This window comes from Rhinatrema bivittatum, chromosome 1 (assembly GCF_901001135.1).
Source record: "Rhinatrema bivittatum chromosome 1, aRhiBiv1.1, whole genome shotgun sequence".
NCBI classification, from domain to species: domain Eukaryota; kingdom Metazoa; phylum Chordata; class Amphibia; order Gymnophiona; family Rhinatrematidae; genus Rhinatrema; species Rhinatrema bivittatum.
The window spans coordinates 756,944,028-756,971,644 of record NC_042615.1 but is presented as its reverse complement, the minus strand read 5'-3'; the positions used below and the strand labels follow the sequence as shown (position 1 = coordinate 756,971,644).

The 27,617-nt window shown below is 43.1% G+C and overlaps 1 protein-coding gene across 4 annotated transcripts in view; it reads left to right on the top strand.

Annotated features, from left to right (window-relative positions):
- The window catches only part of RAI14 (retinoic acid induced 14), a 409,994-nt gene that overhangs the window by 328,909 nt on the left and 53,468 nt on the right, over nucleotides 1-27,617 (top strand). For all 4 annotated transcript variants that reach the window (XM_029579046.1, XM_029579067.1, XM_029579038.1 and 1 more), the window contains exons 9-10: nucleotides 12,644-12,822; nucleotides 21,719-21,747. In XM_029579046.1, coding sequence (XP_029434906.1) covers nucleotides 12,644-12,822; nucleotides 21,719-21,747 — 208 coding nt within the window. The remainder of the gene's footprint in view (nucleotides 1-12,643; nucleotides 12,823-21,718; nucleotides 21,748-27,617) is intronic.

The window sequence follows — 27,617 nt, the reverse complement described above, 5'->3', positions numbered from 1 at the left end:
TACTATGATATAAAATTGAATGTTGACCGCATATATTCTATAGCCCACATAGTGACCTGAAAAGAGCTTACATGAAGGTGTAAGATAGATATTGAATAAAGTAATGATAGTGCTGACCCTTGGGGGTCTCCTGTGGGCACAGTCTGTCAACGCGATTGCTTGTTTCCATGTCTAACCTGATGGTATTAGTCAGTAAGGTATAACCTAAATCAATCCAATATAGCACCCGAAATACTACATTTCTCTAACCGACAGAGCAAGATTTGGTGGTTTAGTATATCAAATGTGGCTGAGATTGAGGATAACTAATATGTATCTTTTACCAATGTTGAGCCCTCTTCTGAAATTATCAATCAGCGACATTATTAAAGTTTCTTTACTCAGGGATCTCCAGAATCCGAATTGGAAACAATCTAGAATTTAACACTCTAAATAATTCCGTCAATTGCTGAAAAACCATGAATTTTAATGAGAAATAGCATTGAAGAAATTGGCCTATAATTAGCTGAAATTAAAAAGTCAAGTCCATTTTTCTTCAGTATTGGCCTAACAGATGATCTTTTTAAGATATGTGGTACTTTGCTACTAATGCCACATTAAAATCTCTAAAATAGGCTGGTCCGTTGCTTTAATGGCAGCACCGTGCAGTGCCTTGTGGAAGGACTTTGGTTCAGCTCCTGGTTCGGCAGATGCAGTGTTCACAACCCTTGGGGGGGGGGAGGGAGTCATACTCATCATACGATGGTTATATTTAGGGCCCATGACAGGGCTGCTACAGGGTTCTGGAAGGAGTCCTGGTGCATGGCTTCCAGATAAGGAATTTCTCTGCATTGGCTGCATGAAAGTGTTATAATTAGTGAGGTTTGGGTGGACCCTTGGACACTGTGGCAGCAGACCATGCCGACGGGGGCAGTCCCTTGAGGGGCCACAGGTCAGGCTCAGCTGAGGACACACAAACACAGAGATTGATCTTTTATTAAACAGTGTGGTGTAGCCACCAGAGGTGGCAGTGGTGAGTAGTTGAAGTAGCCCGGCTGGGCTACTATCCCTTAGGCACTGGAACAGTGAATCCTCCGGTAGCAGTGCTGTAGTGGAAAGAACTGAGAATGAGTACAGTGGAATGTGCACAAGCCCCAATATGGAGAACCCCAGGATAGGGAGAGCAGGCCCTCGAGGAGCGAGTACCTGATCCCTGAGAGCTGAGAGGCTTTAAGGTGATGTACTCACACAGCAGTTCCACGTAGGAGATGGCACCAGGGCTGGAATGGAGGCAGGCCCTTGAGGAGCGAGTACCTGGTTCCAGGGAACAGCTCTGAAGGTAAAGATGGTAGTACTCACTGGTGTTGAAGATAGCGAATCCTTCCAGGCAGAAGAGAAGGTAGGAGCAGGCAGCGAGTCAGCGAACATGTGCCCTCGAGGCGCGAGTACCGGTTCCTGATAGCGACCTGAAAAGCAAGTGAGGTCCCCAAGGAGCGGGTAACCCGTTAGCGTTAAGAGTCCAATAGTATATTGGAGGCAGAGTAGCTGGGTACGGAGAGTGAATCCCATCCGTAAGAAATTCTCGTCCTTGCTAACTCAAAGGCTAGCAAACAAAGTAGGCTTTAAATATCCGGGCAGCTTGACGTCATCACAGGGGGGCGCCCCTGAGGTTCGCGCCAAGTAGGAAATAAGAGTGAAGGCCGTGCGGCGCGCGTGCCCTAAGGTACCAGCGGAGCATGGCGGGAGGCAGCGCCCAAGCAGGTCCAGGGACGCCGGAGAGGACGGCAGGCAGACGCCGTGGCAGCCAGGCGTCCATCCACAGCAAGAGGAGGAGCAAGGAAAGAAAGGTAGGCGGAGTGAAGCCGTCGGGAAGGGACGGTTGCAACAGGAAGTAAGTGAGGAGGAGATATAAAAAGAGGGGGGAAATTCCCTGGTAGTTTCGAATGAAAGCTTGTAGTGCCAGCCTTGTTGCCGATTGAGCCAGAAGCCCAAAGAAGCAAAAGGAAAAACTGCAGGATGATAAATCTCTAAAATAAAGGAAGAAGAATTTAATTAATATATTACCCATCTTCCTTTAAAAGCGCAAAGTGAGGTATAACAATTATACAATAATGGCATTAAAATAAATTTATACAATTAAAAACATAATTAATTTAGGAAGATAATTCATGTCTTTTCAGTGAACAGTACTTGAGTTCATCCATTTTATGCTCAGCAGCAGAAGCAGTCAGAGATATAAGTTTAGCAATTGTTTTGCTGACAGCGTGGACAATCGTCCACCGTGACTTTTGAAGCTGAACACACAATACAGCCAAGGAGCCTGTGTTATTGGGAAAACTACTTTTGTTTTCGATCTGGCATCCAACCAGACAGACTTTTGCCTGACTGATACACTAGGGCTCCCTATATAAAGGACACAATAGTTGTCTTTTAACACCTGTAAAACAAAAACAATTATATTAATCATTACTTTTTTTCTCTACAAAGATAATTCATCTACATTCCAACTAAATAAGAGCTCTTGCTCTTCCCATCTTTCAAATCTTTATTGATCATCTTGTGATTTACAGTACTCTCTGCAAGGGCAGTTGCTGGACAAAATGGCACCCAGGGCAAGGGTTGCTTTTGGTGATACCTTTCCCTTTTGGGTTCGTAGATTCACAGACTGACTCAAAAATGGTCCTGCTCACTACATTCTGTCCACTGTTCTCATTTATTTATTTATTTGAAATGTTTTATATACTGCCACATAACTACAGCCCTTAGCGGTTCACAGAATGAAACATTCATGGAAAATTCATTCACTACAACCAAATATCAGCGCAGACAAAATGACTGACATAGAATTAGTTCTCAGTTTCTCAATGCTCTTCTCAGGCATTTAAACAAGCTCAAGGAAGGCCGGTTGAAGTAAAGTTTTTAACATTTTCTTTAATAGTTTCAAGCAAGTTGTGTGCCATAAGGCATCTGGCAATGAATTCCACAGTTCAGGGGCAGCAACCGAGGACAACTTCTCTTGAGTCTCAGAGAGACTAGCGTGATGCCGGGACTCCTCTCTGAGATGACCTTAGAGCTCCTAGATAGATGGTGGATACGAAACATAGAATTCTTCTATGGCAAAACCTCAAGAGTTTACCATCTTTTCAGACTTGACAAGCAATCTTACATTGTACCATCATAGTAACTAGTGCAGCTCGTTTAATGTTGGTGAAATATGTTCTCTTTTGTTGAGACCAGTTATCAGTCGAGCAGTAGAATTAACTTTCAGTAAAGTTCTTGTTTTCTCTAATTTATTTAAATAAACATTTTTCAAGAATGAATCTGTAACATTAAATACGTTTTTTTTTTAATTTGAGATGCAAAATCTCAATTATGTATTTAGTAGCTGAAAGCCCAGCAGTTATATCTAGATGTGAAAAAATGTAGTTTGCTAAACACAATGAGATGTGTAGTTTAGGATATTACTGTTACTGGAACTGTAGCCTTCTAATCTTCATATCAAATGACAAACCGTGCTTAAGGGAGAACCAGAGGATTCAGGCACCCATAGGATACTGTGCTGTTTTCACTATCAGTAAAGCTTCTGCTTGCATGTTGCCTCCCTAGTGCTTAGATCACAACCCGGTCAGGCCCGCCCTCTGCAACTGCTGTCAATGAATTTTAACAGTGGAGAAGAGATTGGAGAGAGAAAGAAAAGAGAAATGGAAGGGCTGGTAGGAACCACTAAAAAAAGAATTAAGAGTTTTGAGGTGGGGGGGGGGGCAGTATTCTTAGCTGAAAGGATGGAAGGAAAAAGGTCATGTGACTGCTAAGGAGGAAGGGAGCCAGGGTCAGATAGAACAATGGCCAGGATGGGAGGGAGGAAAAAAGAGGCAATTGAAATGATGCAAGGCGGAAATAGTGAGAAGCCACTGACCTAGAGAAATTGCCCATTTATTACTGTCGTGTGGGTGCACTAATAATAAACTTGCAAGCAATCCAAAAGGGGAAAGTATTTTTAGCTTGATTTATTTTTAAATAGGATCAGTATATTGCTAATAGCTGTCTTGGCCCCTTCCATTACAGTGTGAGTTATGCTCATACTACCCTTGTTTTTTAAATTAATTTTCCATGAATTTATGGCTAAAAATAAGTTGAAAGGTCCAAGAATTATATCTAGGAATTGAAAAAATGTAGTTAAAAATAATCAGTACCTTATGACCTCGTTTGTACCTATATTCTGTGGTTTCATATCGGCAACTAACATATATCTTTAAAAAAGAGTACTTGTATTTGAAGAATGGTTTGATACAATACTTTTTATTCCACAGCTATTTGCTTTATTAGTTTTAAATCTAATCTTATGACTAGAGCTATAAATTAACAGAAATGCACCGTTCAGAATAGAAATCTTTGTCCCTTTACAAATTCCAAGCTTACTCTGAGTAGAAAATCTCATGGATCAGTCATTGAAGGCTGGCTTCAGGTTCTTAAGATCTGGCTCCAAATGTTTGCTCCATGCTAGGAAGACAGGGGCTTTATATAACCTTGAGCCTGTCAATGACTTACGGTTTTGTGTACCAGAAGCATGTACAGCTCCACATTAGATATAGCTACTGCTGAATGGCAGGCATCTTAAACTTGCCAGGTTTAGCCAGAGATCCTCAAATGTCCCTGGTTCACGTTGACTGCAGGAGTCGGCACAAGGTGGCAGGAGCGTACAGTCGGGCTGTAGTTTATTGTGAGCAGTCTGGAATTCCTCTCTGCACACTTCAGAACTGTGAAGATTCATGATGAAAATCAGCTTAAGACAGTGATTGTTGAGAGGTGTTGACACGTTGTTACAGAGGTTATGATGTGTATAAAATGCTGTGGTTTTTAGATACATGACTGGTTAAAGGAAACTTTAGTCTTTATTCGCAGTCAGGGTTCATAGTGTGCGTTTACAAAAGCATTCGTCCACTGTAATACGTAAGAGTGAAATAAGGGCACGAGTGTCGGGATAAAAGCGGTGTTCGCCCAGGGTTGGATATTGAATTCATTGGTTGCTGTAAAGATAAGGATATACAGAGATTAAAAGTATTTTAGAATTTGAAATTTTTGGATCCATTTTCTTTGCTGTTTTTCTTGAATATATTTTGGTGAACAGAAAAAAATTATACTTACTAGCTAGTGCCATATTTCTAGCTAGGGAATGCATATGCAAGCAGAAGAATAAATGATCACATGGATATAAAACTATTCAGCTGCAAAAAAAAAAAAAAATTAAATTCCATGAAATTCAAAAACAATCTTTTATTAATACAACCTTGAGCAGCAGAAACAAGCTTCCAGAATTTTTTTTTCTTTTATTCTACTGATGGTGAATTTTTGATTGGATTTTAGTTTTAATTAATTCAAGCTGAGTTTGTCAGGTACAGAATCGCCCCCCAAGGCCAGATTTAAAATTTTGACACCCATAAGTAGAGTGCCACTGCAGTGCCCCTTTGAAACTATGCCAGTACATGCTTCTAATGTAAGCAGAAGCAGGTCTCTCTTTGGTCTGGATATTTGGCAGCCTAGGCAGTTGCCTGTGTTACCTATGCCTAAATCCAGGCCTGCCTTCCCCACAGTGCTTACAACCTGAATTTGCACCTGAGACAATGGATGCTGAAGTGACTTGCCCAAGGTCACAAGGAGCATCAGTGGAAGAAGCAGGAATTGAACCCTGACTTCCCTGGGACTCAGCTGGCTGCTGTAACCAATAAGCCGCTTCTCCAGTCCAGATTCCATAGTCGACCAGATTTTTACTGGCAACCTAATTTTTTTCTATTTTCTGCACAACTGGTCATACTATATTGTTTCACCCCTTTGTGGCATGGGGGCTCCCTCTGCCTGCATTGGGATTCTTCGGGTTATACTGCAACCAAAGTACTTCTGCGGCAGGCTTCTCCCAGTCTAAGCATGAGGCCCTGTCACAGTTGGGTAGACCCTCTTCTCCTCCTCATCCTCCTCTTCCTCATATATTGCCTTAACCCCTGCTCTTTGGCAAGGATCAACCTGACCAACAATTACAACCTCAGCAATAAAAGCACAGACTATTCCCAAAAATATCTGGGACACATACACTGTTTCAGCTAGTTAGAAATGTTGTAGAAAGCCACTCTTGCTTACCACACCTGGTAAGTCAGCTGTAGCTACATGGAAGAAAAAAGGAATAGGCAGGTAGATATAGGGGTAGATTTTCAAAAAATAAGCGCGATTTTATAATATGCGCATGCTGGCGCGCACATGTTATAAAATTCCGGGTCGGTGCGCGCAAGGGGGGGTTATAATTTTGCAAATACGCTCGGCGATGCATTGGGGCGTTCTCCAGTTCCCTCCCCAATCCCCCTACCCTAAGCTCCCTTTCCCTATCCCGCCCTCCCCCTTTCCCTATCCTAGCTACCCCTATTTTTTCTTTATTTTACCTTTTGCTCCTGCAAAGAAGCAGGTGCAAGTTGCACGCGCCGGCACCCTGGCAAATGGCCGCTGTACCGGGCACCTCTAACCCTGCCCAGAAAACACCCCCCCGGCCTGCCCCTTTCAGGAAGGCCCGCACTTATGCATGTACCGACCTTTGCACGCGTGGCTGGGCCTTTTTGAAAATGGGCTCGGCGCACGCTAGGCCCAGCCACGCACGTAAAGGCCGGATTTTATGCGCGTGGCCTTTTTAAAATCTACCCTATAGAGCATTGCCACATGCAGTGGCCAAACCGTGGCCCATGGCTTCTAAATGTTGAAGCTATAAAACCCTGAGCTCATAGCAATAGATATGGCCTAGCTGCTGTTCCCTGGAGACACAGACTCCATTGCTCAATGTTTATGTGAAATTATTTTTACAGACCTTATGGACATGTCACTTTTTGTTCATTTTTATACTGATACTCTGTAAAGTTACTGATAGTTGGCAGCCCTACTTGATCAGCCGTACCAGATGCCAGTTCAAATGTTTCAGTGCCGGTTTGTTTATTGGCGCTTTGTCAGAGTAATTGGGATCATGATTAATGCTTTCTTTTTAATGATGCTCCACCCATCCCCTTGAGTAACAGGATCTGGAAGATACCTAGACTGAAAACATGAAATATAGAGTATCCAACCACAAAAATGGAAGTCAAACACACCTAAATGCTTTTTTTTTTTTTTTTTTTAATTTCAGGAGGAAAAGACTTTAAATGCCAAATCTTGTGCAAAGGTTTTTGATTTGGTTACTTTAGAAAAATCATCAATCAGAAAAACCACCTATTTTTTTCTTTTTCTTTATACTGTGTGACATCCTTGTGAAAACACCTCATTTACTTTTAATGCTAAATAAAACCTGGAAGCTGTGTCAGATAATGTTGCTGCTCATAATGATTTCAAATCAATAACTTACCTTAAAAAGTGAATCTTAAAAGCCCGACACGCACCAAAACCAAGACCAACACAAATGTGTCTGGCCAGCGCACAACAAGCGGATTTTAAAAGCCACCCAAATACGCGTGTATCCCACTGCACATACAAATGAAAAGTTCTTAAAAGGGGGGGGGGGGCATGGGCATTCCTGGATTTCATCTTCAATTTGGTGTGGAAAATACTTACACGCATAGGTACATGCTGGGGTCCCCTGCCGCATAGCCTTTTTTTTCTGCTATGGAGGACGTGTAAGTAATAAAATAAAGTTAAATAGATCAGCGGGTTTTTAAGGGTCAAGGCTAACAGGGGACAAGGGAGGCTTTTAAACTAGGGGGGTTTGGAAGTCCTATCCCTTACCTGGGCAAACTGGGATTGAACTGGGAAAACTGGTAACGGCATCGGTGCACATGTCTATTAAAATCCCCCCACTTACACAGCAGAAGTGACATTTGTATGCATAGGCGTGCATCCACTGTAAATTGTGCACGCGTTCAGGCTATTCTATATCATGCGCGCCTATATGTGCACATGTTATAAAATAGCTGTGACCCTGGGCGCGGGCTGACGAATGTGCGCCCATTTGAATGTTACCATCTCAGCTTATAAAGAATTTGAAGCAAAATGTTCCTATTAAACAAAGATTTAGATTCAACAGCACCTCGTGAAATTACTTCACTCCTATTTCACGTCGGTAAAAAATCATAAGGATTGCATTTTACTTCAGAATTTTTGTGACCTCATGAAGAAGGTAAAGCAGGAAACTCATTTGAAAGTGAAATTAATGCTGGAGAAACAGATTACAAAATCTCTTCTTTCCCGTTTTGTTTCCCGGATCAGGCCAGACAAGTGGGTTTATGCATCCCTACCAGCGGATGGAGGTAGAGAACAAAACTTTGAAGCACTGCTCCTTAATTCAGAGAGCCACCTGCAGTCCCTCAGTATTACGCTGTCTCCAGCAGATGGTAGACATGCAAACCTGCAGTCTGACTAAAAAAAAATAAAATAAAAATAAAAAAGTTTTGAGACTGGAGATTTTGGATTCGGAGGCTCCCTAGGTGTTAGGCTTCTTCGTGGACCATCCCTCAAGTGGAGCCGGACGATCGGGGTCTTTGGCTGGCTTAGCCCGTTACTCTCTGGAGGTCCTGATAGCTAGGGGACTGGCTCCTTCGCAATCTCTGAAGTCTCCGCCTGTGACCTGCCGGTCCCTGAAGGGAAATATCCTTTATTGTTGTTTTCCTCTTTGGATTAAAGTTTGTTTTTCTGTTTTTTATTGGGGGGGGGGGGTTTGTTTTTTTAAAAGTGTTTTTTAAAGTGTGTTTTTAAGTGTTTGATCTTGCGAAGCAGGAACTGCTATCGGGACTTGACAGTCGGGGCACCTTTGACTGCGGGAGCGGTCAGCACATGCAGGTACGGAGAGAGAGAGCCTTGGGGTTGTTCCTTCAATCCGGGGGATCAAGAGTGTTTGAAGGAGTTTTCCCCATGCACGGTTTGGCTTGGCGTGGTTGTCACGGGTGCGACCTAGTTTTTTCCCCCGCACTGCTTCAGTTGATATGGATCGGTGGAGGGATGCTTGCAGCAGCAGGGGCTGTTGGCACTGCTTGCAGGAAGCAAATGGTGGACTCCTTTTTTTTTTTTTTTCCCTGTGTTCCACCGGGGGATCCCAGGGGTGAGAGGAGCTTTTCTGCATGCCATTCAGAGCGGTGCTTGTTGCCGACCTTGTGTGGGGCCGAGGTTAACTGACCATGTTGCACTCTGCCTCCTCAGCGGCGCATGCTGGCTGATATTTTTTGTTTACCCGCAGCGATCTTGCCGCGTGGGGAATGGCGGCAGAGCCTGCAGCTTTGTGAAATGCAGCTCAATGCACGCTCCTTTAGCACTGGTGGTGCAGCAGGGAAGGAGGGGACCTATTTGGGCGCAGCGGCTGAAAGGAGGGCCTCTAAGGCTTTGGGGGCTGCAACTGTGGCTCTTCACAAGTTTTTGGTTTTTTTTTTGTTCTCCTTTGACAAGTTTCGCTTGGCAGCCGCGTGGGAATGGCACCAAAACTGCGCATGGTGGCATGCAGAGCTTGCGACTTTTGGTCAGCCTGACTCAATTCCCACTCCCTTTGCACTGGCTATGCTTTGGGGGGAGAGTCTCCTCCTCTAATGCATCGGGTGACTGGAGGGCCTTGAGTTCATTGAGTGCCATGGCTGTAGTCCCAGAGAGATCAGTTGCAGCTGCCAGATCAACGGAGGTTCGTGGGCAGCAGCCCGCAAGTCCTAGGGAAGCCAGGGATTCCCCTCCTTCACTCTCCCCTGTGGTTTAGGTAATGGCGGAGGATCAGAATGGTGAGGGGAGTCTGGTAGCTTGTCTGATTTCTGGTGCTGAGGATCCAGAGGATTTTCTCGGAATTTGTACTACTGTGTAAGGTTTTTTGGGCGTCCCAGCGAGAAGATTCCCGGTTGTTCGGCCAAGAAGCAGAAGGTGGGATCTTCTTGTGGCTTGGGGGATCTTCTGAGGCAGCTGGAGCTCAGCTGCATGGGGATCTAAAAGGTTCCTGGGACTTGGGAGGATTCCGATGTAATGCAGGAGGATTATGCAGATCTTCCAAGAGTGGACCCGGATGTGGCTGTTGAGTCAGACCCAATTGCCAATCCTGAGTAGTCCATTTGTTCAAGGAGGAGGAGTTGTGGCCCTTCATTCCCTGGGTTCTGGTTCAGCTAGGGGGGAAGGTAGGAAGGTAGTCATAAGGTAGGAAGGTAGTCATAAGGTAGGAAGGTAGTCATAAGGTAGTTAAACAGGAGTGGGACTTCCCGGAAGCGGGCTTGAAAGGGCGGTCATGGCGAGGCTATATCCATTGAATGAAGAGATTCTGGATCTTCTACGGATCCCAGAGGTGGATGCGTCCATACCCGCTGTGACTAAGATGATTTCAGAGGCGGGACCTGCAACTTTGAAGAATGTTCAGTACCGCAAATTGCTTGAAGCAGATGCTTGAAGTTTCTGCCTTAAGCCTGAGGGCAGCCATGATTTGTGGACCTGCCGTTCCTGGCAGTGCACGGTCCCATCACTTGTCTCATCTCTCAGGGTTGCTACAGCAATGACCCATATTTTCAGGCCGGGAGGATTGCTTCAGTCTAGTGGCTTGGCTTTTGAGAGGTGGTGACACTATTTGAAAGGTTATTCGGAGCCTGTGATTGCGATTTTGCTTCAGGCAAGGAGACCTTCCACTTCATTGGCTTATGTCCGGGTTGGAGGGTTTTCGAATCTTGGTGTTTGCAGAACAGCATGCAGCTTTAAAGATGGACATTCCATAGCTCCAGGCTTTTTTGAGGAGCAGCTTGGCAAAGGGGCTGACATATAATTGCCTTCGGGTCCAGGTAGCAGCCTTAGGCTCCCTTTGAGGTAAGATTCAGCGAAGATCATTGGTGTCTCATCTGGATGTGGTCCCTTTTCCAAAAAGGGACAAAACATATGTGTCCTTCAGTGCAGAAGGTCTTTCTGGCATGGAATCTGAATTTGGTTCTTTGGGTATTGGATGGTCCTCCCTTCCAACCAATGAGGAGGGCGTTGTTGAAGGATTTAACCCTGAAGATTGTTTTCCTGATGGCCATCAGTTCAGCTAGGTGAATATCTAAGCTGCAAGCGTTGTCGTGTAGGGAGCCTTTCCTGCATTTTTCAGAGGATGGGATTTCGTTGCGTAAGGTTCCTTCCTTTTTGCTTAAGGTGATGTCCTCTTTTTGCCTTAAACAGGTTGAAGAACTACCAGCTTTTCCGAATTTGATAGCCGATACTCCAATGGCAAGGGAGCTTTACTATTGGATATGTGTTTATTTATTCTCAAGGTGACGAATGCCTTTGGGGATCTGATCAGTGGTACAAGGAAGGGTAATAAGGCTTGATGGTTGAAGGAGACGATAGCTTCGGCTTGTATGTGTAAGGGCCTGTCAGTGCCGGAGGAGGTTGAGAGCGCATTCACTAGGGCACAGGCAACCTCATGGATGTTGTCAACTGCTCTCTCCACAGGAGACTTGTGCAGCGACTTTCTTCACTCTTTTACCAAATATTTCCATTTAGATGTGAGGGCTCCAGAAGAAGCGACGTTTTGTTAGATACACCTAACACAAAATCAGACATTCCCATCAAACAAAAGTGCATTTTGAATGATTTATCTACAAAAGCATTGTTTGATTTGTTTTTTTTAAATCAGTTTTGAAACATGGTAATCTCATTCCAGTTAGCACCTTGTAAAAACTAAAAGCTCAAATATGGGCTTATTTTGAATTTAAAAAAAAAAGAAGAAGACTTAATGACATGCATTGTTCAAAAATCTGTGTCATTTATTTATTTATTTATTTTATTTATTTAACTTTTTTATATACCAACATTCAAGACGGTGGTCCCATCATGCTGGTTCACAAGAAACAGGGGTGTAATTATAATAAACTTTACCATTTAAACATTTAAACAATTACCATTTAAACAATAGTGCAGAAAAGCAGTTACATATAACTGTTACATAGTGCAGAAACAGTTACATAGAAACAGTTACATAGTGCAGAAACACTGTTACATAGTGCACTGTTACATAGTGCAGAAAAGCAGTTACATATAACATATAACATATTTCTTGGTTCACAAGAAACAGGGGTGTAATTATAATAAACTTTACCATTTAAACATTTAAACAATTACCATTTAAACAATAGTGCAGAAAAGCAGTTACATATAACAAGGAAAACAATAACTTGGAATGAGAAGGGAAATGAAGATCAGATAGTTATATATAAGTATAAATAACATTGTAAGAGGTGGCTATTAACGCTAATGCATACGATTTCTGATAAGGAGCATAAGATTTAAACCTGGAGTAAGACGATACAAATTTGATTCTTGAAGGCAAAAAACTGCTCCAATTTTTCAGGATATTCACAATGAATATTCATGATTGTTTTGCATATGTTGTATTCAAGGAAACACTCATTTTGCTTATTTTTGGCTACTCTGAAAACCAGACCAGTTTGCAGTCCTAAAATAACAGATTGGTGCATCTCAGTTTCACATATTTTATGAAGACCAAGCATCATCTGCATTGAGTCCTGGGATGTCCACATCCAAACTGATCTCAAAACTGGAAACATTGTTTAATATTTGTAATAAGGTTTGGGGGTTTTGCAAGAGGTTAAATGCAAACCACATTTAAGCAGCTTGTTTGGAAAATCTAGTCCTAATTTATTTTTATATGTTAGGTCTAATGTTTTGTTTTTCTTTTTTTTTTTTTTTTCTTCTCTAGGACTGCTGTTATGTTGGCATGTGAAAACGGGAGACTAAGCCTAGTGGAGCTTCTGCTGAGGAAAGGGGCTGACTTGAAACTGGTTGATGCTCTTGGCCACAGTGTTCTTTACTACTCCAAACTCTCTGAAAATACAGAGATTCATGACCTCCTCCTCTCAAAGATCTCTCAGGACAGCAGTACGTACCAGTACCCTTTCATTGTATTGTTGGACTATATTATTAGGAGATAATTTTCAAAGAGCTATATGTGTAAAAATTAGCATATATGCGAGCAAGTAGCCTGTACTTGCATAATTGCTATTTTATAAAAGTCGAAAATATACATGTACTTTATATTTCACATGTACATATATTTGTGTAAAAAAAAAAAAAGGGGGAGGTCTAGGGGTATTCCAGAACAGGGCCAACAGTTACATACATAAATTGCTAATTTAAGACATTTACATGTGTACATTTGGCAACTTATAAATTATGCAAGATAATTAGCAGGTATAAAATTATATATCGCATGTTTTAGGTAGTATCGGTTAGGTGGGAGATCTGGGTGAATGGGGGCTCAGGCTGAAGAATCAGGAGGGTCTCAGTGACCTGGACAAAGGACTGGGTGAACTGGAAGAGTAACAGACAAACTGGTTTTCAATTATACATGCATGTTTAAAATATGCTGACTTGCACATGGAAATACTTTTATTTTCAAGTGTAAAATGTGTGTATATATTTTTAAAATAGGTAGGAAAAGTATGCACATTCAGTACATTCAACTACTCGTTTTCAATGCATTGAATGTATTTACACTTAAGAATACATACACATGTATATTCTGGGGTAAAGGTACATGTATTTTATAGTATGCCTGTATAGGATACATGCGGGTTATAAAATACTATCGTAGATCTACATGCGGCCATACATGCATATATGCGTGTATATGTCACTGCATGTAGTTTAAACATTATCCTCATAATGTTTTTTGCCAGAAATAAGCAAATTCATAGAGTAGGATATTAAAGAAGCTCATAGACATTCATACACAGATGACTGAAATAGATATTAAAAATGAAGTTTCTATAAATCTTGTGAACTAAATACATTTTATAGTTCAGTGCAAAAATCAAGAAAAACTGTCATACTAGTAAAGAGTAAGACATGACACTGTTAATGCATGAGGAGAACGTATGTTAGTAAGATTTGTGGCTGAAGGCCAAGCATTTTCAATAATATATTTAATAACATTGCACTGTACAACAAATTGCACTGCTGTGCTGTTCTCTGTCGACAAGCAGGTGTGGGTGATGACATCTGACATCAGTGACATGGGCCCAGCTTTCAGAGCTCAGTAAAAACTTTACTAAGCATGTGTGAGTTCTCTTGCACACGCTGCCTCATGAGCCTCTCAGTCTTTCTTCATCTGAGTTACCGCATGGATGTATCTCAGTTTCTCTCAGTGTTTATTTTTGGGCCTTGTGGTGAGTTTATCTGCCACTTTGCTTCTTTAAATTTTTACTGCTCCTATTCCTCAAATAGAGCTTTTAAGTTCTTTAAAAAAAAAAAAAAAAAAAGATTTGATAAAAAAAAATTCAAGGCTAAAAGGCCTGTGCCCAGCAGCTTCAAGACATGGATCTGTGGGTATTGGATGTCCAAATGCATACCTTATGTTACTGCTGTCTGGACCCTAACCATGATTCTTTCACTACTACAGCTGTGGCCAGATGTCCCTCAGGGTGCAGCGGTACTGTGCTTGGAAGATGGAGCCCTAAGGAAGCTACTGGCAGGTCAGAGCCCCAAGCCTCTGCGTGAGGCTGGGCAGAAGAACCAGTCCTTCTCTAAGAGTGAGGCATGGTGCCCTTGACACAAGATGTCAAGATGGGAGTCCTTTCCAGCTCAATCCTGAAAGCATAGAAAGGATCCCATTCCCTGTGACTCCAGTTTGTGGATCCACCTCTGATCAGGGGTTGAGTGGGCTTGGAAGCCTATGGTACCAGACGATGCGCCGAGAACAGTGACCAGACAGAGCAAGGACACTCTTCAAGGCCATCCCTCCCGGAGTCAAAGAAGAAATTGGTGTTATCAGCATAAGGCTCTGCTGGAGCAGGCCCCTCAGAGCTTACATTGACACAGGTCCCATCATCCTTCATGCTGTGGAAGACTCCCATGGTGCTGAGTCACTTTTTCTACCTAGATCCAGGACAAACAAGGGTGCTGTTGTGTCCTCAGCAAGGAACTCGCATTAGAAGGCACAGTCAGCTCACTTGGTAAAACATGCCAGGATGCTGTCAGTCATATAAGAGTGGAGGCCCTTAATCCTTGAAGTCCCACCACTAAGGCTAGGATGTGGCAGGAGTGCAGCTGGCGCCATCTATGGAAAGTATTGTTTGATGGGAAGTGTTAGCATAATCAGCGTAAAGCGCCTTGGAACCAGCAGCTGATGCTGTGCAGAATGCTTCCATGGCTGTGCAGACAGCCCGCAGAGATTAGCTGATGTGGGTTTCTAAAGACTATGTCTAACCAACTCCAGCACTGAGGGCCTCCTAGCCTGTGGGGGTCCCACTGTTAGAGCTAGTGAAGAATTTCATTGCCTCCTTAAGCTCTGGAGACCAAAGAGGAAAATTAGAACATCCCTTATTCAAGATGGAGGAAATTCCCCCCCCCCCCCCCAGTAGGGTTGCCCAAATTCCCACACTGATATTTGCCTCTCCATAAGAGCTTCTAGAATTGGGAGTAAGTTCTCACCATTAGATGATGGGTTCTCCTCATCCAGAGGCTTCTATTCACAAGTCAGAAGGGGATGAAGTGGACTCTGTTCATTTGGAGTTCTTTCCAGATATTTCCCCTCAGTGACGCTCATTTTCTTCTTTGGAGTTGAGCCTGTGTTTCCCTATGGACAGGAGAGAAGGATTCTTTCAGATCCCCTACCAGACTTGCCTCAGCATACATCTCCTCTGGAGATCTCTGCTATTCCAAGTTCTTGAATAAGCTGGCAAAGATACTGTCCATCAATGTCAAGAAGGAAAAGGACCTGAGAGTAAATGTCTTCAGTCTTCTTCAGTTTCTCTAGCCTCTAGTGGATTCCATGGCTATCCCAGTTTCTCAAGCTTCTTAAGAATCTCCAGATGAGGATGTGACAGACAAACATTGTGCCTTCTGGTAGCCTGGAAACTGGATTTAAAATACAGGGTCCAAGGTTCCTTAGGTGTTGGGGTTGTCCAATTACCACACCACTCAGTGGTAGAATCAGAGTTTAAGCCTAAATACACTTGTGATAACGCCAACATGCCTTCTGGAAAGGAGCCAAAGGCATTGAATGCATTTTAAAAAATTATCTTCCAGAGGGTCCATACTGAGTGTGAAGATTACAGCTCACCAAATTTACAGGTTACAGTACCTGTATAAATATATATAGAAGCTAAAACCTCTGACAAATTAAGCCATCTTCTACTGAGGAATGGAAGAGAGTGAGAAACACATCATCCGTTCCACTTACAAATCTTTTGATATGGCAGCCAGGACTTTGGCCACAACAATAGGAACCTGATGGCTTGCATGGTTGTGACAAAGTTCAAGAGATGGTGGTTCTCATTAAAGAAAATCAATCCACTTTGCAATCACTGTCAGCTGCTGTGGGGGAAGGGGGACCAACTGGCTTTCGCCCAACACTGATAGTACCCTTACAAGTATCCATTTTTCCAGACACCCCGCCATTCTTTTCTGTATCATTGAGCTCCTCCCATTCTTAAGCAGAAGCTGCCCACCTGGGGTCATCAGAGGGAAAGTATCAGCCAAAGGCTTAACAGCAGATGCAGCTTAAGCCCAGGACTAGTAGTTTTTGATGATTTTGAAATTCACCTACCTACCTCCTCGGGTGGGGAGAAGGGTTCAATCCTTCTTCCTGGAATGGTGCAGTTTTACCAGGGACTGATGGGTCCTGAAAATTATGAAGTATGGCTATTGCTTACTCATCTCTCATCCTAATCCCACCCAAAGGACTACAGTTTTCAGCTCTGACTATCTCAATTTGTCCAATTATAACTAGAAGTAAAGTTGCTAATACAGCAGAGGATAGGAGAACATGTCCCATCTCAGGAATGTGGACAGGTATTCTCTTCCAGGGATTTCCTGATTCCTATGAAGTTGGGAAGATTAAGACTCATATTGGATTTGCAGAGGCTGAACAAGTTGATGTGGAAGACGTTCAAGATGAACTCCCTCTAGATGTTTCTCCCTTTCCTTTGACCAGAGGATTGGATGTGTGCTCTGGATCTGAAAATTGCTAATGCCCACACCCTTATTCACTTAGGATATTGGAAGTTCCTCAAGTTAATGGTGAAGCTCGTGTACTATCAATGCAAGGTGCCCCCCTTTAGCCTTTCTGAGTCTCAAAGGTGTTGACAAAATGTCTGGTAGTGACAGTGTTCCTAATCCTGGATGATTGGCTGGCGACAGGTCCATCTCTGTCAGGTCTAGAGTCACTCAACCATATGGCTTCTCTAGTCTCTGGGGTTCCCGATCCACTTTGCTAAGTCAAACCTAGTTCAAGCTCAAAGAATTCAGTTTGTAGGACCCTGGATAGACTTGTTTCAGGAGAAGATGTTTATCCATGTTGAAAAAGCCACATTGCTTAGGGTTTGTCCTGGTTCTGCTCAAACATGTGGCTTCTGCAGTGCATGTGGTTCCCTCTGACTTATTTGCACAAGAAGTGTCTTTGAAACTGAGTTCAATTTTATCAGCTTTTACCACACCAACTCTAAGTGATCCTGGAATAAGAGCAGTGGTAGATGAATCCAGAAGTTCTAAAGGTGGGCCTCTCATTGTACATTGCTCCACATCAATGACTGTGTCTACCATTGCTGCCACTAGGGAAGGGGGACAAACACTGGTGTGATATTGACCCAAAGATCATGGTACCCAGTGAGAAGCATCTACAATTCAAGCATCTGGAGCTGCTAGCCATTCGCTATGCTCTAAAGCAGTGGTTCTCAACCCTGTCCTGGGGACCCCCCCAGCCAGTCGGGTTTTCAGGATATCCACAATGAATATGCATGAGAGAAAATTTGCATGTTATGGAGGCAGTGTATACAAATTTTATCTCATGCATATTCATTGTGGATATCCTGAAAACCCGACTGGCTGGGGGGGTCCCCAGGACAGGGTTGAGAACCACTGCTCTAAAGGCTTTCCCTCACCTTTTTGGGGGGAAAAATAATCTTAATTGTGGGGGAGGAGTTTGGCTTTCCAGGCAGCTGGCAAGCCACGTCATGGAAAGAAAAACTCCATTGCCATCTCTAACTGGTTTTTCCTTAACACCTACTCTTAGTATAAAGAAAACGTTTTGCTCCGACCGCAGCAAGCAAACAGATCTCCTGTCTATAGCTAACAGGAAGTCTGCAAGGAACATATCTAGGGCACAGCTTTACAGCACTAGCTTAGTTTATGACCTACTTGCATTTCTGTGGGTTTTCACACCTAGGTAGCTCAGTACCATTGCCTCATGACCAGCTAATGACCTCCCCCCTCCCTGCCTGAAGATTGACCGTTTGCACCTCTCTGCACCCACGTAGTAAAAGGTCAGCATAAACACTGATGGTGGAAAACATTGTAGCAGGAAAATATGTGACGTATGTATCATATGAAATGCTATGTGATCATTTTATAATAAAAGAGCAGCCTTCCCAAAAGCCGGGGAGAGCACGCTTCACCCTGAAGACCGTCTGAGGTGTTTTCATTGCGACACTTAATCCAGATAGACTATCAGTTAGCCATGTTTTATTATGAATAAGCAGGGAGGTATGGATTCTTACAGCCTCTGTCAGGGGGCCCTCCAAATCTGGATGTAGGCAGGACATCATAGTGCCCATGTCCGTGCAACCTACCTTCTAGGAATCCAGCACATGTTGGTGGACAGTCTCAGCAGAGTGTAACAATCACACAAGTGGTCCCTGGATCAAGGTATCACAGGTGACTTGTTCATTTGGGGAGGCTGGTGTTCAACCTGTGCACCTCAGACAGTAACAAAGGTCGAAGTTCTGCTCATGTATATGAGCAATGACAGATCAGCTCCCAAAGCATTTGTGTTAAATTGAAACTTAAGTCTATTCTATGAATTCCCTTGGTTCTGAATGCTAGGAGTGTGGGAGATCGAGCAGTGTTTTCCAGATTGGAGGCCCAAAAACACTCTGACTCCAGCCTTTTCAAATGCAAATAAAACTTATATTCAAGATCAAAGCACATAAAAAAATATGACTGCCTACCTTGCAGTATACTCTCCACTCCCCGGGATCTGGATCAGCATGGATTAACAGGAGCTGCCTCTCTTGGGGACACAGGGCCTCCTGAACACAACTGAGCTTACTCTCTTATTCTGCCCCAGCAGGGTCCCCCGTCCACAGGGCTCTCTCCCTCTGAGGTTTTAAGCTGGACCAGGCATCTAGCCTGGTCCTTCCCATACGACAAGGGGAAAATGAGGTCACTCTGTTACAAGGACCATCGACAAAGTCCTTTGGGTCAAGGCGAAAATAATCCTGATTGTTCCAACTTGGCCATGGTAAGCGTGATAGCCATATCTAGACCATCCGTCAATTCATTCTCTGGTTCATTGGGAATGTCTCCAGCTCTCATCACATAGGAGAAAGGCAGACTCTCTCTGAACATGCCATTACTGGCTCTCATTGCATGGATGTTGAGTGCCTAGTAGTCTTCTCCTTATTCTTTCCCAAAGTAGTGGAGAATATTCTGATTTGTACTAGAAACCCACCAACCCAAAAGATCCTATGATTTCAAATGGAAGAGGTTCTCAACTTGGTGTAGGATCATGCAACAATCATTTCTCTTATGGCCCAAGGAACTTGCTTCAATATCTATTCTGCCTTTCATCCTCAGCATTATTTCAGTAAAAGTATATCTCAGCACCATTGCAGTGTATCACCAGCAGGTAAAAGTGGCTCCAGACTCCCTCCATCCTTTGATATCAAAATTTATGAAAGTACTGTGGCATTCCAAATCTCCAGTCAGTAAACTTTCAGTGCCTTGAGATCTCACTGTAGCCTAACTCAACTTTTGAAACCTACTTTCAAACCTATCATGTTGGTGGATTTCAAGTTTCTCACCGGGATAGCATTGTTTCTTATGGCCATCACTTCAGCACGAAGAGTAAGTGAACTACAGGCTTTGGTTTCATATTCAGTCTACCTTCAGTTTTTTCATAATAGGATGTTTCTAAGAAGTTGCCTCAAGTTCCTTCTGAAAGTGATATCTGTGTGAAACGTTAATCAAGCTGTTCTGCTATTTGCATTCTTTCCAAGACCATATGCGCTTAATGGAGAATGGGCTCTTCACTCCTTGGACTGTGTATTACCTAAAGAGTACTGAAACCTCACCATCAAACTTCACAACTGTTTGTACCCTTTGATCCCAATAGATTGAAAAAGGCAGTTGCCTAACAAGCTGTCCAGTTAACTAATGGACTGCATAGCAAACTTACACACTAATTAGCTTACAGATTACAGACTCTGTCAAGGCTTATCAAGTGAGCCATGGCAGTTTCAGTGGCTCATCTCAGGGTCACTTCTATTAAGGACATTTTGCAGAGCTGCTGTAAAGTTTAACAGCATCATATCCCACCACTGCCTGAACAGCATGTCCCAAGGAGACAGTAATTTTGGACTAGCAGTTCTGCATAGCCTGTTCACCCAGTATCCACTTCACATAGAGCAACCAGATTGTTCTTAAGAGTGTCCGCTTTACAACCTTAAGCTTGGGACTCCCATGCATAATAGCTAATTCATGTCTGCTTGTCAATGGAGAAATAAAGTTTGCTTACCTGTAAACAGGTTTCTCTGTAGACAGCAAGATGAAGTAGCCATTCTTATCTGCCCTCCTCCTTGGAGAATTGACTGACTAGCTAAAGTATACACTCAGAAAGATTGAGGGGCTCATGAGGCAACGTGTTCACATGGGCACTCCTGCGCATGCTTGGTAAAGTCTGAGAGCCGGATCCATTTTGGCCCCATCAGATGATGTCTCCCACAGGTAATGGATAATTTATCTTGCTGTCTAGAGAACCCTATTTACAGGTAAGAAAACTTGCTTTCATGGTGAGTAGTGGATAAACAAATCCAACCACAGTCTCAAGTTTCATGACTAAATGTTTGAACTATTATACAATGCCACAGCACAACCCCACCACCCAGCAATTGAAGGAATCTACATAAATGAAAGATTCTCAAATGTCGGAGCTATTAAGAAATGGCTAGCATAGTGCTTCCCAACTCTGTCCCAAAGGCATACCTAACTAGTCTGGTTTTCAGGCTATCCATAAGAAATATGTATGAGCAAGATTTGCATTCACTGAGTCCCTAATATATGCAAATCTTTCTCATGCAAATTCTAGAAATGAGACTGGTTAGGTAAACAACCAGAAGCTTAGGAAATGTAGAGCTTGCACAAAATAGGGAATGGCGAGAATGGGAATGATATAGTTCTAAAGTATATCATCACAGACACAAGCCGCCACGAGCACATCACTCCAGCACTTCAATCATTACACTGGCTACCCGTGGCATCTAGAATAATATATAAATCCATGACGCTTATACATAAAGCCATTCACAATAGAGATATGCACTGGTTCACTGATCACCTACAATTCAAAACATCAATCCGCCCAACCAGATTCCAGCATTTAGCTAAACTGAAGATTCCTGCACCTAATCTGACCAATCTTTCTTCTACGAAAGAACGTTCATTCATCATTGCTGGATCCACAATATGGAACACCATGCCATCGGAATGCCACAAAAAATTTAAACAAAACTTAAAAACCTGGTTATTCAAAAAAGCCTACTATTAATGAACTGAGTCCTATTCTTTGCTTTCTAGTTTATTTCCACAGACAACCAAAATTTGATATTTATTTTCTTTATACAAATTTATACATGGTTTTGTACTCTTTCAGTTATGTTATACTGTAAAGCACTATGCTGAATTAATGTTTGAATGTAAACCGAGGTGATGTTACTTACGTGCCCCGGTATATAAAAAAATCCGTAAATAAATATATGTGCTGTGATTTGTACTGCAGGTATAAAGACTCCAACAAAACCAAAACAGGTATTTATTTTTTTCATTTTTTTCTACATTAAAATCCATCTTTTGAAAGTATAAGCTTGAAGAATACTATGAAAGCTGTAAATAGCAAGTGCTTAAAACAATTTGATTAGATAGTTAGTGGGCTTGGCCTATGTCTAAAAGTCCATAAATCTAATTTTATTGTTTGGAGATGCTGGAATGCTGCTATTGATTGCTAAACCTGTTGCCTTATAACAATTAGAACAATTTCTTTATTTTCCTCAAATGTATTAGCCTATGACAGGCATTCCCTAAGGTAGAATGACTACATTTCTTTAAGGACCCACAAAGATTAAATTTCAAGACCTCTTTTTGTGCTACTGAGGCAACAAAACAAGAATGGGACAGAACATTTTATTGAGCAGGTCCTTCAGGTTCAGAATCTTTTGGTAAATGGTGCGCTGTGATTGGAAATGATTACCCCTGCACAGATCTTTAAGCCAGATAAGGAGAGACTTCAATGTTGGATAAAACACACAAAAATGAGTGCAACTCCACAAAGCTAGTGAAGAAATATATTAACTATATCTATGCAATTTATACCCAAATGCATCGATTTACTTATTCCATTCTAATGTACCCCTATCTGTGTACTTATAATATACTTCATATTTTTTATATTATATCTATATGTATCCATTACTTACGGTGCATTCAGAAAGTATTCAGACCCCTTTACTTTTTCCACATTTTGTTATGTTACAGCCTTATTCTAGCATGAATAATATGCATTTTTCTCTCTTCAATCTTCACACAATATCCCATAATGACAAAGCAAAATCAGGTTTGTAGAAATTTGTGCAAATTAATTAAAAAAAAAAAATCATGTTTACATAAGTATTCAACTTTGCTATGAAACTCAAAGTTCAGCTCAGGTACATTCTGTTTCCATTGATCACCCTTGATTGAAGTCAATCTGTGTTAAATTTAATTGATTGGACATGATATGGAAAGGCACACGCCTGTCTATATAAGGTCCCATAGTTGACCGTGCATGTCAGAGCAAAATCAAAACCATGAAGTTCAAAGAAATGTCTGTAAATATCCGGGACTGGATTGCGTCGAGGCACAGATCTGGGAAAGGGTACAAAAAAATTGCTGCAACATTGAAGGTCCCAAAGATCACAGTGGTTTCCATCATTCTTAAATGGAAGAAGTTTGGAACCACCTGGACTCTTCCTAGAGCTGGCCACCTGCCCAAACTGAGCAATTGGGGGAAAAGGGCCTTGGTCAGGGAGGTGACCAAGAACCCGATTTTAACTCTGACAGAGCTCCAGTGTTCCACTGTGGAGATGGGAAAACCTTCCAGAAGGATAACCATCTCTGCAGCACTCCACAATCTGGCCTTTATGGTAGAGTGGCCAGACAATAAACACTCCTCAGTAAAAGGCACACGACAACCCACGTGGAGTTTGCCAAAAGGCAATTAAAGGACTCTTAGAGCATGAGAAACAAGATTCTCTGGTCTGATGAAATCACGATTGACTGTTTGGCCTGAATGCCGTGTGTCTTGTCTAGAGGTAACCAGACACCTCTCATCACCTAGCAAATATCAACCCTATGGTGAAGCATGGAAGTGGCAGCATCATGCTGTGGTGATGTTTTTCACCTGCAAGAACTGGGAGACCTAATCAGGATTGAGGGAAAGATGAACAGAGCAAAGTACAGCAAGATCCTTGATGAAAACCTGCTTCCGAGTGCTCTGGACCTCGGAATACTTTCTGAATACACTGTATGTACTTGATGCTTTTTACTTTATGTAATCCACCTTGGGCCAACCTTTAGGAAAAGGTGGAATATAACATGCTTATAAGTAAATAAAATAAACAAATGAGCAAGACTGATGTCTGTCAGCACTGCCTATGGCTATGCAGGAGAGCCAGGTTCAGTTACTGGTAACATCTACCAGCCAACTCAAGGATACACTTCTGCTGGGCTCTGAAGTGATCTGCAGTCTATGCCCTTAAGCATCCTTAAGGCAGTAGCTGTTCTGTTGAGGATAGTGGCAGGATATAAGTAGAAGAAAAATCCTTTTCACTGCTTAATACTGCCTGCTTCATAAATGTTAGTGGCTTGTGCTGGAAAAGGGTTCTAGAAAAGATTTGTCTAAGCTAAAAAAAAAAAAAACCCCCAAAAAAACCAGCCAGAGAGTGAACAGAGTGTTGGATAATGTATTGTTTTTCCTTATGTTAAAGCATCAGTGTTTTCTCTGCACTCAGGCAGGCCAATCCACTAGTGGGTTATGCACTCCTATCAGCAAATGGAGACTGAGTAGAGTTGACTCGCTGACGTGACTGAAATACAGCCCTGCCCCGACATAAGCCCCACCAGTATTTCTGTCTCCAGCAGATGGTGGACATGCATCTCCCTTGTGGCAATTGTGGTAAAAAAAAAAAGACTAGGATAAGATTCAGATGCACCGTTTTAACTCCTGAGGTGACATCTGTTTGGTCCCTCCCCCAGTGGAACAGTTTAAGTCTGGAAGCCTGACCAGGCTTAGATTTAAAAAAGGTAGAAAAGAGGATGAGGGAGTGCTCAACAGTGAAGACTTATGCCCTCCCCCCCCCCCCCCCCCCAGCCAGTCACCTGATCGTGCTTTCAGCCAGGGAGGGCTGAGCTCAGGTTTTAAAAAAAAAAGAGTAGGGAAGTTTTAGGCTCCCTCTTTTTTTTTTTTTTCTTCCATTCCAGGTCCTCCTTCCCTTGGCTTTTTCCTCTGTCTCTCTCACTCCTTTTTCCCTCTCACTTCTCTAGTGTGTTAGTGTAGAATGGAGGCAGCTCAGGCTCAACGGGTTAAGCAACTTTTCACTAGGCCTTGCTTCTCAGGCTCTGTTCAGTCAGCCGCATGGTAGGACGCGGCGGCAGTTTCTTTTCCTGCATGATTAGCCATTTGCGTGTATTCTCAGCAGAAGGTAGTGTCCTGACATAGGCGTGCACTTGTGCGAGTACTTGTGCGCGTATGGCCGTGGCCTAGATTTGAGCGCAAATTTGTGCGGCTACATCCAGGCACGCTTGGGTGTGCACAAGAGGCTGCCTAGAGCTGACTGCAGGAAAACCATGGCACCAGGGACGAAAAAAAAGTCTGTGCCTTGCTATTCGTGAGGCTTGGCATATAACAGCAATCCAGCTATCGCTCGCTCTATGCCTGTGTCAGCACTGTTTAGATGCTCAAGGCGATTTGGCTACTACATATTTTTCCAATGTTGGGACATCCCCTCGGCCTATGGTGGCTCTGGAGGGAAGTAGGGCTGGAAGTGATACAGTTCCCTGCCCCCCTCATTTCCAATGGTAGAGGCATCCCTGAGAGAGGGTTCGGAGTGTGCCAGGTTTGGGCCTGTGGACCCCAGTATGGATCCATCTTCCTTCTCCTAGGTGGAATGTTTCCAGGGCCTGTCTGCAGGCTTTTCTGCAGGGGCGCCCAGCAGAGGTGAAGCAACCTACTAAGAAGGGATCGTGAGGTTGGGGAATGTGGATCATGATATGTCTGATGACTCCGATGGGGACTTGGCTTTTTCCCCTCTAGAAGAGAGAAATTCTACCTGATTTGGAGACACATCTGACTCTACGCCATTTTTTTCACAAAGATGAGTTGCTGAGTCTGTTGTCTCAGACCCTGAAGACACTTGGTGTGGATGGGAGTAACACTCTGGTTTACAAAAGAAAGATCCCATTTTGGTAACTTTATGCAAAGCGTTCTGTTTCTTTCCCCTCCTGGATCCAATTCAAGAGTTAGTTGACCTTGAGTGGAACATCCTGGAGGCACTTTTAAAGAGGGGTGTGCTTTAGTGGATTTGTACCCCTTAGATCTGAAGGCAAGGGAATAGTTGCGATTCCGGAAGGTGGATGCTTTGTTATGTACTGTTACCAAGCGAACCACCATCCCAGTGGAAGGGAGGGGCAGCTCTAAAACATGCTCAGGATAGGAGGATTGAGGCTATCCTTAACAGACCTTTGAGTCCATGGTAATAAATTTGCAAATTGTTTCTTGCTGCTGCCTGGTGGCTCGGGCTGGTTTGTGTATCTCTCAAGAAATGCATGGATCAGGTTCCGATGGTGAATTAGTGATGGAACCAGGAGCGGCATTCTTAGTTTATGCAGGCTGTAACTTGGTGTGGATGGCCGCTAGAGGAGTGACTTCTGTGATAATGGATAGGCACCAGTTGTAGCTGTAAAATTGGTCGACAGACACTTTTTTTTTTTTTTTATTTATAACTTTTACTAATACATACTATATTATCAAAGGAAACACGTATAAGCCATTATAATAATTCAAAAAAGAAAAATAAAGCATCAACGAAGAGAAAAACATTTCTTAATGGCTTATTACTAATTCACAATTCAACGATGCTATCGGGGGCAGTTAATGAGGAGTACAAAGTAATACATTACAGGAATAGGTATAGTTTCTCCCAGTCCCTGGTAGTGCAGACATCGACAGATCTCCTTCCGGCTTCAACTGTACGGTGATCTCATCAGCCCTCAATGGCTGCAGCGCGTCTGGAGTCAGCTCCACCCTAGCCGATGGCGGTCGAGGGGGGGGGGGGGCTGAGAGAAACCTCCGCCCCCAGGCGTCAGCGGCTCTCACTTCAACTGCCAGCGCAGCGGCCCCCCCCCCCCCCCCGAAATCTGCTTCTCCCTCAGACATGAAGCGTGTTATTAACCGCCTGATCAGAAAGTTGAGTCATTATTGAGGGAAAAAACCCTTTTTGGTGGCAATTACAGCACCAAGATTTAGCAGGATATCTGGAGCCAATCAGTTTCATGTCTTGCTCTCAGGACGCCATCTTGCCCCTGAGTTTCTGGCCAGCAGACACTTTCTAAATCCAGTCTTACAAGATTACCCTTTAAGGGTTCTTTTTTATTCAGAAGTGAGTTGAAGAAGATGGTGAATAACTCATGATAATCCAAGGTTCCTCGATTGCTAGAGGACAAGAAGGCAGGATCACATCCTTTGGGGCGTGAAGGGCCACTCAGGGATTCCTGTCTTTCGTCCTTATAGAGGAGCAACTACTCAAAGGTGCTGTTCCTTCAGAAGATCTCAGTTCTTTCAGCCTAAAAAGCCTCGTAAGGATGTGGGCTCCTGAGCCACAGCACCTCAGTCTTCACAATGGAAGTGTGGGGGCTCATCTAATGGATCAGGAGATAGGCGGGCATCTCTCGCTTTCATCAAAGGTGGACCCATATTATGATGGATCAGTGGGTCCTGGAAGTGGTAAGGGACGGCTATGCTCTAGAATTTCTCCAGATGCCTTTATGGTCTCTCCATGCAACTATCTACAGAAGAGAGAGGCAGTGGAGATTACATTAAGGAGGCTATTGGATTTGAAGACTGTAATTACTGTTACCAAATCGCAAGAAAATATGGGGTGCTAATCCATTTATTTTGTTATTCCCAAGAAGGAAGAGGGATCCTTTCCGCCCATCCTGTATTTGAAGGGAGTCAATCGACATTTTGTGTGTGACTGATTTCAGAATGGAAACTCTACGTTCCATAATAATGGCAGTGCAACAGGGGAATTTCTGATGCTTCTCGACCTGACTGAGGTCTATCTACATATCTTATTTATTTATTCCCATTCACCAGGAAAATAGTTTCCTATGCTTTGCAGTTCTGGGATGTCATTATCAATTTCAGGCTGGGCTCTTTGAGCTGCCATTGCACCCAGGTAGTGGTAGCAGCATTTCTGGGCAAGGAGTGCATTCTGGATCATCCATATCTGGACAACTGGTTGATTCGGGCCAAAAGTGCAGACAAGAGTCACTTGGCATCTTGCAAGGTGATCTCCTTGCTTCAGGAACTAGGGTGGGTGGTGAACTTGGCCAAGAGCAGTTTACAGCCATCTCAGATGCTAGAG